Source organism: Sebastes fasciatus, chromosome 7 (assembly GCF_043250625.1).
Source record: "Sebastes fasciatus isolate fSebFas1 chromosome 7, fSebFas1.pri, whole genome shotgun sequence".
Lineage (NCBI taxonomy): Eukaryota > Metazoa > Chordata > Actinopteri > Perciformes > Sebastidae > Sebastes > Sebastes fasciatus.
Window position 1 is genome coordinate 5483428 of NC_133801.1, and position 12918 is coordinate 5496345.

The 12918-nt window shown below is 41.0% G+C and overlaps 1 protein-coding gene across 2 annotated transcripts in view; it reads right to left on the reverse strand.

Moving 5' to 3' along the window:
- caln1 (calneuron 1) overlaps positions 1–12918 on the reverse strand; it is a 71316-nt gene that overhangs the window by 38138 nt on the left and 20260 nt on the right. For both annotated transcript variants that reach the window (XM_074641208.1, XM_074641207.1), the window contains exon 3: positions 5918–6061. In XM_074641208.1, coding sequence (XP_074497309.1) covers positions 5918–6061 — 144 coding nt within the window. The remainder of the gene's footprint in view (positions 1–5917; positions 6062–12918) is intronic.

Genomic DNA, 12918 nt, shown 5'->3' on the forward strand with positions numbered 1-12918 from the left:
AGCATCACAACTCTGCAGATAGAAACACATTCAAACTAACCCTGAATCTTTATTTTTCCTTTACATTTTTCTCTTTGAGTGGAAGGTTTTCATAAGTCTGGTGAGGTTTCTTTATCTCCCCTGCAGAGTTTGTTTCGTTTTATTATCTGCATGTTTAGATGAACCTAATCTACACTGAAAGCTCTAGCTTAGGGAATGTGAAAAATTCAGTAAAACTATAGTTGAGAATTCAGATCTTTAGGCTTTAAAATAATGAGGTGGACAGACAGCTCACTGGCTTTAAAGCGGAGTAGGCAGTCTCTTTTTTGCATCATTGGGCATTCTTTAAAAACCTTTCAGCATATTGTAAAACAAGTGTTCTGAGAGATAACTGGCCTTCTGCACCTCCTCATGGCTCTGTTTTCAGGCTTTAGAAAATCTAGCCCGTGAAGGGAGACTTTGACCAATCACAGGTCATTTCAGAGAGAGAGCGTTCCTATTGGCTGTGCTCCAGCTGAGGCGGGGCTTGGTATTTCCTCAACAGATCTCAATATGGCTCCCGGATCAAAAACGTTCTCATTTTACAGCTAAACAGTACACTACAAGATGTTTCTGAAAACATTTGAGGAGAGGAATAGACATTACAGTAACAGAATTTGGATTTATATTTGATCAGTGCTGCCTAGTTTGACCGTTTTGGTCGGCGTTTGCGAGTGATTGACAGCCGACTCATAGACGGAAGCTGGACGACAGACTCCAGATCGGTTCTGATTGGTTGTTTTCCTCCGGTCTGTGAAATCTTGCAGGTGCCGTTAGGAGCACCGAAGGACACCGGAGGAAACAGAGGCACATGTTTTGTTTTTTTCAGATTACCCGTCTCATGCACTACTGTCAGGATATAGTGACTGTTTTATAAAAAGAACTTTATAATAATCAGATTTGCTCCGTTTCTACCCAGTGCAGCTTTAATATAATTGAATTCAAAGCTATGACAGATGAAACCTAAAGAGTGAGGAAATCACAAAGCAAAGACAAAATTCTTTGCTATCTTTCATTCTTTTCAAATCCCAGTTTGTTCACTCTTCTTCTTTTTCTTCTTGGCGTCCCTGTTGTAAACTCATTTTACTTCCCTCATCTTCCCACCTGCTCTTTCTGTGTCTGCAGATAAGGCTGGGGCTTTGTCAGAAGAGAGTTACCGATGCGGGACGACACAATCTGCCCCTACCTACAGTACCTCTGCTCCTGCTCGTGATATTTAATGCCACTGACTGCACTCTATCCATGTATATTCAGCTACGGGCCAGATGAAGCGGTGCTGAGATCCAGGAGGATGGATGGATGACAGTGGAGATAAGGGTGGTGAACAGGTTCAAGGTAAGACGGGATGAAGTACAGCAGTTGTGCATGTACTGGGACCAGGCTACAAAACGCAAGTGAGCCGTTTAAAGCTCCACCAAGTGATTCCTTTTATATTTCTGCTGAAACAAATTACTGAATGTGATGTGAAAGGAGTTTTAAAGCCGATTTTCTATGTGGTTCAGTCTCACCGCTCTCATCAGTGCTGGTTCCAGCAGCACATAGCTGTTTACAGCAAACATACTTACAGTTAAATTAACTGTAAAAATCTCACATACTGTTTTAGCGTACTAAATAGCATGTTAGTGGTTTTCGGACGATCCGATCTAGATCGTTCTGTTCAGCTCAAACAACCAAACGGGTCGAGTAAGCGATTACCTATTTCCATCCATGGAAAACGGAACCTGCCAAAATCTAAAATAAATTAATAAATTAATAAATAACTCAATAAATAAATATTTCATTAAGTGTACCAAAATAATATAAAAAATAAATTAAGTCATTAATTAATTGATACAATGACATAAATTGATATTTCTGCTGTTATTTGCTTCTTAATTTATTCATCTGTGTATTAATTCCATTATTTATTTACGCTTCTATTTAATTTGACCTTTTATTAATTTATGTATTTATTTATTTATTTTTTATTTATTTATTTTGTGTTGTATTTTGAGCATTATGAGTCATATTTATTTATTTATTTATTTTTTATTTCGACAGGTTCCAATCCTCCATACTAGTGAGCTTACTGGAACATTGTGAGTCGACCTTCACGTCACAATCACCCACGTAATTGTTGTATGTGGATTGGAAAGACCATTGTACCTCCGGAGGTGGTTTCGCCGATCAGAACACAATCCAACCTCAATGCATTTTGGGTGCATTGTACTTTCAGTGTGCTCAAGCGCTATCTGATTGCAATCTGATCACCCAGAAAGCATTTTAATGCCAGGTGTTAAGGGGCTAATATTGCATGCCAGCTCTCATTTGGATGTACCTGCAGTTTGTGACACCTCAACTTTATGCACAAAGTCACTGAGTCACTTTCTGTGTCTGTTATAGTCCGAGCCACCTGCTTTTGACAAGTCTCTTCCTGCGTTATGTCACAACCAAGCATCCTGTTTCAGCTCGAAATAGAACGATGAATTATTAAAGAAAGATGTGAAATCCTGCTCCCTTTAGTTACAGACAAACAAGTCTGATTAAAGACAATAGGGAGTACAACTAAATGTTGGTCTCTGTTGGTATTTAGTTAACACATGCCTACACAGATCCAAACTTAGAGAGGGAGAGACGGCGTCAAGGTCATTAACACCAGAAGTAAAAGACGGACATGCGTAATCTATACTGAAAAAACAAAGGCTGGTGCAATGCTGCGATCTGGAACAAAGAAGAGTATTCACACCTCTCCATGAAGGGCATACAGAGCTCAATAACAATCACATGCATAGGCTTGACAGCAGAGACGAGCAGAGCAGATAACCTATCAGTATCTTCTCGAGATCGGCTGGACTTGGCCGCTGGGCTCAGAATCGATGGCCGTGACCGAGGATCCGATCCTCACAGCTGCCCACTTGGCCGAGATACAATCGCTAGCGTCCATTCTCATTCATCTGCTAATGCCTCCTCTCCTCATGTCCCTTTGATCACTGCCTCTTTGTTATTGTGTCAACACGCATACATATGAGAAGATCATTTCACAAACTGCTCTGTAAACAACCAAGAAACAGGCCAGATTTTTCACACTTCATGTTCGGTAATTTAACTGTATACTGTAAAGATGATTCTCACATTTTCCTATCAGTGTGTGATGGAACTGGTTATATACCCCCCGTGTTTCCCTGTGGATATACTGTATGTGAGTAAATAATGAATGAATGAATGAATTAGGGGCTCCATCTAAGGAATATTTTCATTAATGTTCTTTACTTCTTGATTAAATTGATTTAATCTATTGTTAATAACTGTCATTAAAGGGATAGTTTGGGTGTTTTGCAGTGGAGTTGTATGAGGTAATTATCCATAGTCAGTGCATTACCTAACCAACCAGACTCCATTGAAAAAAACAAATTTGATCTCGCAGAACGGGGAGTTGCTGGTCTACCGCTGCCTCGATCAGTTAGATTGTTTGTATTATTGTCTGACGTTGGTTAGTTCGGATTCACCAAAGTCACACGACGACACAAACAAACGAACCGATTGAGGCAGCGGTAGACCAGCGACCCCCGTGTTCTGAGAGGTCAGATTACTGTTGTTTTCAGTGCAGTCTGGTGGCTTTGGCAAGAGCACAGATAACGGCTTCAGCTCCTGTCGGAAACATAGATAGCTGTCTCACTGCAAGGTAAACTGCAGAACATATTCTTAATATAGCATACCCTTAAACTGTCACATTTTATTCCCCATCATGTAAATCAGACTTCTTTGCACCTTCTCTAGACATGAAGTCAGTGTGCAGACCTCTCTCTGCATTGTTTGTCTAAACCGGTTGGATCAAATCAGAGTGAGCCGTCTTTGTCGAATAGAAGTTTGGCAAATTTACAAACGTAAAAGCCCTTGCAAGGCAGCCAGTCAATCTTAAGATTCAATAATGCCTAAACGAAGAAACCCCCGAGTATTTTTGCTAATGACATCAATCAATGCAAACAAGTTGACCTTGGTCATTTAAAAGGGAAAAAGGTTTTCTGGACTACAACTCCAACAAACTCAGATTCAATACACAGAGACAGAAAGGACAATGAGAACCAAGTGAATAAATGAACAAACAGCATTACACTTCACAGACATAAGCTGCCGTGACCTCCGTCAGCTGCAAAAGTAGCCTCTTCACGTTGCAACGAGACCCGGCCCTGAGGCACAACAGCAGCGACGCTCTCCTGAGATTCCAAGCAGATGAGTCAGAAGAGGAATAAAGGCAGTCTACCATCTTAAACTTTAATATTCAGCCCTGAATCCTTCATAGTATTTCTCTCTCCACAGTCAAACTGAAAAGCACTTATCAAAGGCTGTGATAGCAGAATGAAGAATTTGAAATATTTTTCCATTGATTTGCATATTGCATTTTCCCCTCCAGGCCTTATATAATTTTTAAGAGTCTATCCTTTATAAAATCACAGTTAATGCAGACGGCTTTCCCTGAGACCTCGCTTTGCAAAAATGCTGTCTGCAAGAAGAGGGATTGCTTGTGTTTGTGTTTTCTTGCTGCTCAAGAAAAGTCATCTCTCCAAGGACAAAAGGTCAAAAGGTCACAGGTGAGGATGCTGTGCTGCAGAAATAAACCTCCGATTCAGATCTCACTGTTTCGACATCAGGAACCATTTGCACTCTGGATGTATTGTTCTGTGACACATTTCAGATTCAGCTGCTGCAGCAAATGCATTGATACAGTAATTGGTTTTGTTCTTATTGCACAACCAATAATGAACTACCCCCATGTCATGTGTGCATACATTTCATTAGTCTCACATATTTCTTCATTTGCGTTGTTCTCTCCCGGCACCAGTTTCACTTGAGTACTTCCATGTGTCAAGCAGAACCGGCGAGTGGTTGAGATTGCAATATATACACACTCAGGCATGCATGAATACATGTTTTATACATGACACAGAGGAATATGTAATGTAGGCATCTGAACAAGCAAGAGCGCATAGAAACACGCTGTTTACTGTAAATCTTTGCATGTTGATTAGGCCTGAAAAAATATCTGAATGCGATTATTTTTGATTAATATGGCGATATAACTGCAGTATTAAAGGGAATGATAATTTTTTACATCATTATTCTCATTTTCATTGAAAAAGGTGATTTTTGCAGGGATCTGTACCAAACAAAGCTGCAGTGGGTAGAGACGGAGCAAATATGATTAAAAGTTATTTTTATAAAACGGTCACTATATCCTGACAGTAGTGCATGAGACAGGTAATCTGAAAAAAAAATCATGTGCCTCTGTGCTCCTAATGACATTTTCAAGATTTCACAGACTGGAGGAAAACAACCAATCGGTGCCTGCCGTCTCTGAGCAGCTGTCAATCACTCGCGAACTCCGACCAAACGGTCAAACTAGACAGCGCTGATCAAATATGAATCAATATTCTGTTACTGTAATGTCTATTCCTCTCCTCAAATATTGTCAGAAACATCTTGTAGTGTACTGTTTAGCTTTAAAATGAGAAAGTTTGTGACCCGGCAGCCACGTTGAGATCTTTTGAGGAAATACCAAGCACAGCCCACCAGCCGGAGCACAGCCAATAGGAACGCTCTCTCTCTCTCTCTCTCTGAAATGACCTGTGATTGGTCAAAGTCTCCCTTCACGGGCTAGATTTTTTAAAGCCTGAAAACAGAGCCATGAGGAGGTGCAGAAGTCTAGTTTTCTAGGTATTTATATTTTTATGATGAAAAAATTGTGTTTTTTTATATCCATGCACGATGTAACACAAAATAAGAAGAGCCAGATCTGCATGGTACAGTACAGTTTTACACCTGTGTGTGTGAGTGTGTGTGTGTGTGTGTGTGTGCGTGCGTGCGTGCGTGCGTGCGTGCGTGCGTGCGTGTGTGTGCGTGTGCGTGTGTGCATGTGACTCACCATCCATGTCTAGTCTCTGCATGATGATGGCCAGCTCCACCTCACTGGGCATGTAGCCCAGAGACCGCATGGCCATACCCAGCTCCTGTTTGGAAATGTACCCGTTTCCGTCACGATCCAGCACCTTAAACGCCTCCCGGATCTCTGCCAAGACAAACAGGAAATAGATCTTGGACATCTATGAACAATGCCCGCCCCTCCTGCTTCAAAGGTGCACAAACACAAATACTTATTCATTTACAGCACTTAGTGTGTGTATTAGTCTGACAGACACACCGCTCTCTGTATCGTTGGGATTCCTCCCTCTCTTTGGCAGTGATGCACCTCTCAAGACTTTGAATTCATCTCGCATTTAATGAAGTCAGTTGGCATTTCACCCTTCCCCCTCGTTCATCATCAATCGCACAGCTCTCTCTCTATACACCCCCCCCCCCCCCGTCTCTTCCTGTCTGACCCAGCTTTGGGCTGCACATTATGCAATTGGTCTCACACCGCCGCCTCAAGTTAACAAGATCAATTCCGCCCATCGATTCATTTGGTCCACCTGCCGTCACGGCCGCTGTCACCTCGGCTCGCTTTCGATATTTCACATTCAACGAAACCCGTCAGTGTGCTCCTTTATTCTCTTTCTCCTTCATATTTTACAGTATATTTTTAATCTTTCAATTAGTTCATCATCCAAAGCAACATTGATAGAGTTAGAGGAGGTGGGGTTTGCTTAGGGGCACGTGTCTGTTGCCAGGGCGACACCTGTGACCTTCAGGGTATTGAACTTTTTGAATCTCTTCCACTGATGCTGCTCTGTACATAACCATTCCTGCTCTCTGCAGTTAACAGGTGTCACTGAATCCTCTCAGTTCTTATAGGTTCAGTCATCTCAGAGGAAAATTACTGCTTCATTTATCACCATGGGTTCTGGTGGAGGTTCCTTACTAGTGTGGCTTAACTCATCTTAGAAAAACTGATTTGTTTTTATCTGCAAGGCACAGTGGCAGATCCCACTAAGGATGGGACGATACAGGGATTTTATCACAGATCGCGATAAAAAACACTCAAAATAAGTTAATCGCGGAGGGTTTCCATCATCGGGTGTTCGCGAATATCCTCATGAGTGACTTGAAAAAGCAGTCTCGCTCGCTATCATGTCAGAGAAGTGAAAAATAGAGTCTGATTTTTAAAAGAATAGCAACATTGTGCGAGTCTGTTCTTTCTTACATGAAGATTCCTGTATTATTTTATTTATGTATCCTTTATTTATGAAGGGGAACCTCATGACTTATGACTACCTTATTTAAGTTGTTGTAATTTATGTTCACTAAAAAAACATCTGACGCAATAAAAATATTTGTTTCTGTTTGATTTCTTTAAGACTTGGACACCCTTTTTTAAATATGCTGGTGAAAAACGTACAAATAGTGTTCTAAAGGGTCTGATAGATTGCAATATTGAAAATTCGCTATGTCCCATTTTTGGGTCGTAATGCGAGATATTTATTTGCTGACTTATTTATTTTGTTTTGTTTTCTTATTTTTCTTAAAATGTTTTGTTGTTGCATCAGTGTCGATCATCTCTTTGAGTATATTATGTGCTATGTATACTGTGTGTTAGGGATCTAAATCTGGTGTTTAGTTATTGTGGCCACTGTGTGTTGATTTATTGTTGGTTTTGTCGGTGTTTGTGTTTAAAAGCATAATAAAAATATTGTGGTAAAGTGATTCCAGTATGTTTTAGTGCCATATTAACGGTTTTATTTTTCGATGATTATCGGGATAATATCGTGAATCGCAATTATTTTGGCAAGGATAATCGTGACATGAAATTTTCACATCGTCCACTCAAAATTACGTATGTACTTTCACTAAATCCCCATTATCATAGTATCTATTATATCCCTTGAAAAGAAAACAAGTGAAGTGACTTTTATTTATAGAGGCAAAGTTATAAATTTGCCTCAGAGGGATGTAATAAGCAAGGATTGGGGGAAAAAAAAATCAGAGGCACCCTTTTTGAAACACCTTTCCTTTACTGTTAATCATCGTGCGACCCCTCAGAGTCTCATCTAAACTGCAGTTATACCTAAACTTAATGAAATGGCTTTGTTTTTGGCTGCAGTGTGGAGCAAAAAGTGTCCCATATTTTCACTTTTCTAGTGAACAGTACTCCTGAGAAATACTGCATCTGCATGAACCTACATAAAACACCTCATACACCTATAAAAATATCAATTTGGTGAAGCTCATAATGTTTCGCAGACTCGAGCAATGTTGATTCAACTCAGTCGTCAATTTTTAGGATGTCGTTAGTAGTGTCGTTAAACAACACACAGATGACAAACAGACTTGCCGAGGGACTATTTTTTGTGACCCCTTTGTCAGTGCAGTTATTCCAGTGTTTGGAAAATGTCATACTGGTTTTTGAGCCTCCTGCTCACATCATTACATAGATTTGCCTTACTGGTGACCCATGCACCAGCAGTTCCATTTACAAAAGCCAGAGACATAATTAACATTAATTTAGACATCAATTACCAGGTAATTGGTAAGATAAGTCATGTGGCAAGAAGAAAATGACCCACATCTATGGGGGTTATACCGACTGATAACGCCTTTACCCCCTTTAAAAATGACCATCAGGTTAAATGAAGGCTTCAGTCTTGACATCAGCACGTCGGCAGTAACCTGCAGCAATGTCCCGGGTTTGTTGTTTTAACAACGGTGCATACATGTTGTGCTGCCGCAGCGACGTATTACTGAACTGACTCACTCTCACAGCAGAGACAAAACCGCCTCACTTGTACACAGTTGAGTCAGCAGCTGGTTCACTGGCTGTTCAACGTGTGATCAAGTGGTCAGTGGAAAGCAGTCGTCTCGGCTGGCTTCGCAATAGCGTGCTTTAATGAATGCATATTTCATAACGACAGGAGAGGGTGAACGGCAAGAGAAGAGAGAGAGAAACTGACAGGCATCTGGTGTTTTTAAATAGAGGTGGAATGTCACTTCTCTGAAGAACACTATGACTGCACGACATGCATGAGCACACTGTTGAGCACTGAATAATTTGAGACTGCAAGTGGAGTGGATGGTTTAACTCCATCCTTCCCAGGAGCCACAGAGACACAGTCTTTATTTCTTTCAGAGGACATACAGAGGACTAGAGCTGCAACGATTTATCAATTAGTTGTCAACTATTTAATTAAACGCCAACTATTTGGGTAATTTTTTAAGAATGATTCCAGCTTCTTTAGTGTGAACATTTTCTGGTTTCTTTACTCCTCTATGACAGTTAACTGAATATCTTTGAGTTGTGGACAAAACAAGACATTTGAAGACGTCATCTTGGGCTTTGGGAAACACTGATTGACATTTAGGATAGGATATAACTGAATGCATAATTTTTTTGTTGCTGTTAGATCCAAGATTCAAAATCCAATACTTCAATGCAACGTGATCTTTGACAGTTGCCAAGAATTTGTTGTAGTGGTCTCATAAAAACAATGCAGAGAAGAGACGAGACAATACCGCAGAATGTTGTTATAAAAGGAAACCAAAAAAAATCCATCTTAATTGACTGGAAATGTATTGCCATTGAGTGTTTATTTAGGGAACAGCATTTTCTAACTGAACCAAGAAATTGCCAAACTGACCCAAAAACGTCTTTAAGAAATGAGGCCCATCAATCATGTTATTATCTGCTGCGCTGCTGCCGCTCTGGACCGGTCTGCTGGCAAATGATTCGGAACAACAAAACATGAATGGAGCATTAATTATGAATTGACTCATTGACATTGTTTTTCATTGTGTTGAGCACCTACAGTAGGTAATAAGGGTTCACAGTCTGAGACCTGCATCAAAAACAGCATGTTACTGATTCCCCCAAACAGCTGGTCCTGAGCAAATAAACCACCAGCATCATTTGTACCAACACAAACCCTTGTTTTAGAGGGAATGTTTTCTAGGATGCACACATGCAACTGCTGACAAACAACAAATGAAAGGCATACAAATGATTCTCCCTGCATTAAAAAGAGCATCTCTTGAATAAACCTTTCAATGACTCAGGTCTTTGTTGAGTACTTTCCAGTGTCTGGAGTGTGTTGGAACTGAATAACAACATGGAGACCAGCTAGCTTTATATATCCAAATGACTCAGTCCATTTCATGCACAAATGCTCCCATCCATCAAGACTCATGACACATGGGGAATATGGAGCTGCTTTCCAACTCATCTGACATTTGAAACAGCGACATTTCTACCAGACGGACAGAAGTAACAAAAGACGTCACAGCGAACTTAAACTTAGATGGAACAGAATCCTCAAGTGGCAGAGTTTGTTAATTTTGTACGCAAATTATGCCTTGCAGTGTTAAAGGGGACGTCTAGTGCTCATTTTCAGGTTCATACTTGTACTTTAGGTTTCTACTAGAACATCTTTTAATGCTTTAAAGGGACCGTTTGTAACTTTTTAAGCGTATAAATGTACCGGGTCGGGACACATGCACGCTCACATATGTGCGTTCACGTGTAGCCGCTGTCTCTCCTACTCTGCCTGCTTGCCTTCACTCAGACAGCGCGTGCGTTCTCGCTCAGCTCGCTCCACCTCTAGACGTGAACGCGCGCTCACTCCACACTGCAGAAGAGTTAGTTTAGCTCTGAGAATATCTAGTGAATGTACAGTGGACGTTTGGGCAGAAATAACTGCTGCAGCTCCTCCAGACCAACAGAGGTTTCCCGTGTCTTGTGAAAGTTACAAATAGTCCCTTTAATGTTCAAAAAACATTATTTTTCCTCATACTGTCTGTCTCAATATACCTGTATTCACCCTCTGTCTGAAACGCTCCGTTGTAGCGCCAACAATTGAGCAAGCTAGCAAGCAGGTAACAATGCAGGAAAAGCAAAGGCATGATGACAGAAGAAAAAGATGCTGCCGTTGGGAACATCAACATTTTCCAAACTTCCATGGCCTCCGCCATTTCTCACAACGTCAACAAACACGTCATAAGTCGCGAACTCTAAGCTTTCAGAAACTTTCCACTTACGAGGTCATCAATACCACAAGAGAGGGGAGTTCGTATGGACTCGACTCGTAAACACGGTAAACACGACCCCATTTGAAGGCACCGATACTGTACCTTTAATACTGTGTCAAATCTGAAAATACGTTTGTTCCATATTCGGCTCCTGGCTTCAGTATTATCATTCACTAGGTGTTGCGGCGTCCCAGTGGGACTGAGGAAGATGGAAAACAGTCAGCACCCTGGACAGCTCCCCTAACTCCTGCCTAGACAAGTTGTCTGCTGCAGTCAGGTAGCCAAGCCCCTCAGCCACTGGCTAAGTTTGGAGACGAGTCTACACAGCACAAGCATGAAATCTGCCAATTGGGAGCTGTTGTTTATAGGCCCATGGAGTTGGAAACAAGCTGCCTAATGCCGGTGCCCATCAGCGTCCCTCTCTGCTTCGGGGAAAGCTCGGCGCTGGTGGGCTGAGCAGACACAAAGCAGCTCCCTGCAGGTCCGCTGCCGTCTGGTTCAGCTCAGCATGCTCAGTGAATGAAGAGCCTGAGTGCCGACTAGGAAGGAGTTCTTCCACTGCCCTTTCACTAAACCTTTAATAAAATAGCATGTTTTAGTTTTTACTGTAAAGCCTGTCTCCAGGATCTCTTTATTGTGAAGAAACTGACCCTGGACCACCACTGTGGATATGGATCCAGCTCAACATGTGGTGGAGCATCTACTTGCTATTGACTTCTGCAGTCTGCTGTTGGAGCCAGACTGGAGCTCTCACTGTTCCACTATATAAACAAAGGTAAGACTATAAGGAGCTGGTTATTATTATTAACGCCTTTCATTACCTCACAGAAAATGTATTTAACATTTGATTTGCATTAAACCGAAAGAAATAAGTTTCCCTAATTGCACACATGTAACCGAAGGTCACTGGTTTCTTGGCTCGACCTCACTCAGCAACAACATGACTAAGAAAGCACAATATACATGACAATGAGCGCCCGCTACAGAAAATCATAAATGGAACAAATTAGAGATTTTACTACCTCTTCCTTTCCATCATATGCATATTATGTAAAAAAAAAAAAAAAAAAAAAACATTTTAATGTCTTTATTAAAAGTTATTTACAGATGAGGCTTTCAAGTAGAGATTGTGTTCCATTTAGTAAAACTTGTTGTAGCTCATGAAATGTGACATTACTGTCAGTATTTGCACAAACAGTCAAAAGATTCTTGAAACCGGTAGCTTGTCCTTGCATTCAGTCAAGAGCAGACTATTCTCCTGCACTGTACTATTTTCTACACCTTGCCTTCACCATACGGTAACTCAGTTTGCAGAAAAACGATCTGCTTTTAAATTAACAAGTGAGCTGCAAGAGGTGATGTACAAATTGCTCTCAGACGGCACAAAGTATGCTCTCGTGTCATGATGCCAGGGCAGTGCAGCCCTGGAACAAACCTAGAAAAGGGGCCGTATGCCATCAACCATGTTACACATTTAGATGAATAAATGACAGCTATAATAAAGATATAAAAGATCAATGTGGTTCATTACTTTCAGAGGGAACAGGGGATGAAGTGTGTGATGAGTGTTAATGAAGAGACACTAGATTAACTCTAACTCTACTTCCACTCCGTTTGCGTGTTCGCGTTGAGGGTCCGCCATATTAAGTGTCATCCCAAACCAATCAGCAGGGAGTGGAAGTGGGTTATAAATCCCTCCAACAGCGAGCCTGCATCGATGTCGACTTAACCAGCTGCCCTTACTGACGACGTGCAACGCTGTTTAGTGTTCGTCATGGAACACGATCTAATATAAGTTCCGTGCGACTACCGGTACAAACATTTACTCATAAACTACTCAAACTGATAGACATTTCATTTATTCTACTTTATTGACATACAGACATTATCAACTTGAAAGTAAATAGATTGTATTTAGGATCAAATATACCCTTGTCTAGTCTAGAAAACAGTAGACATGTTACATTATTGTAA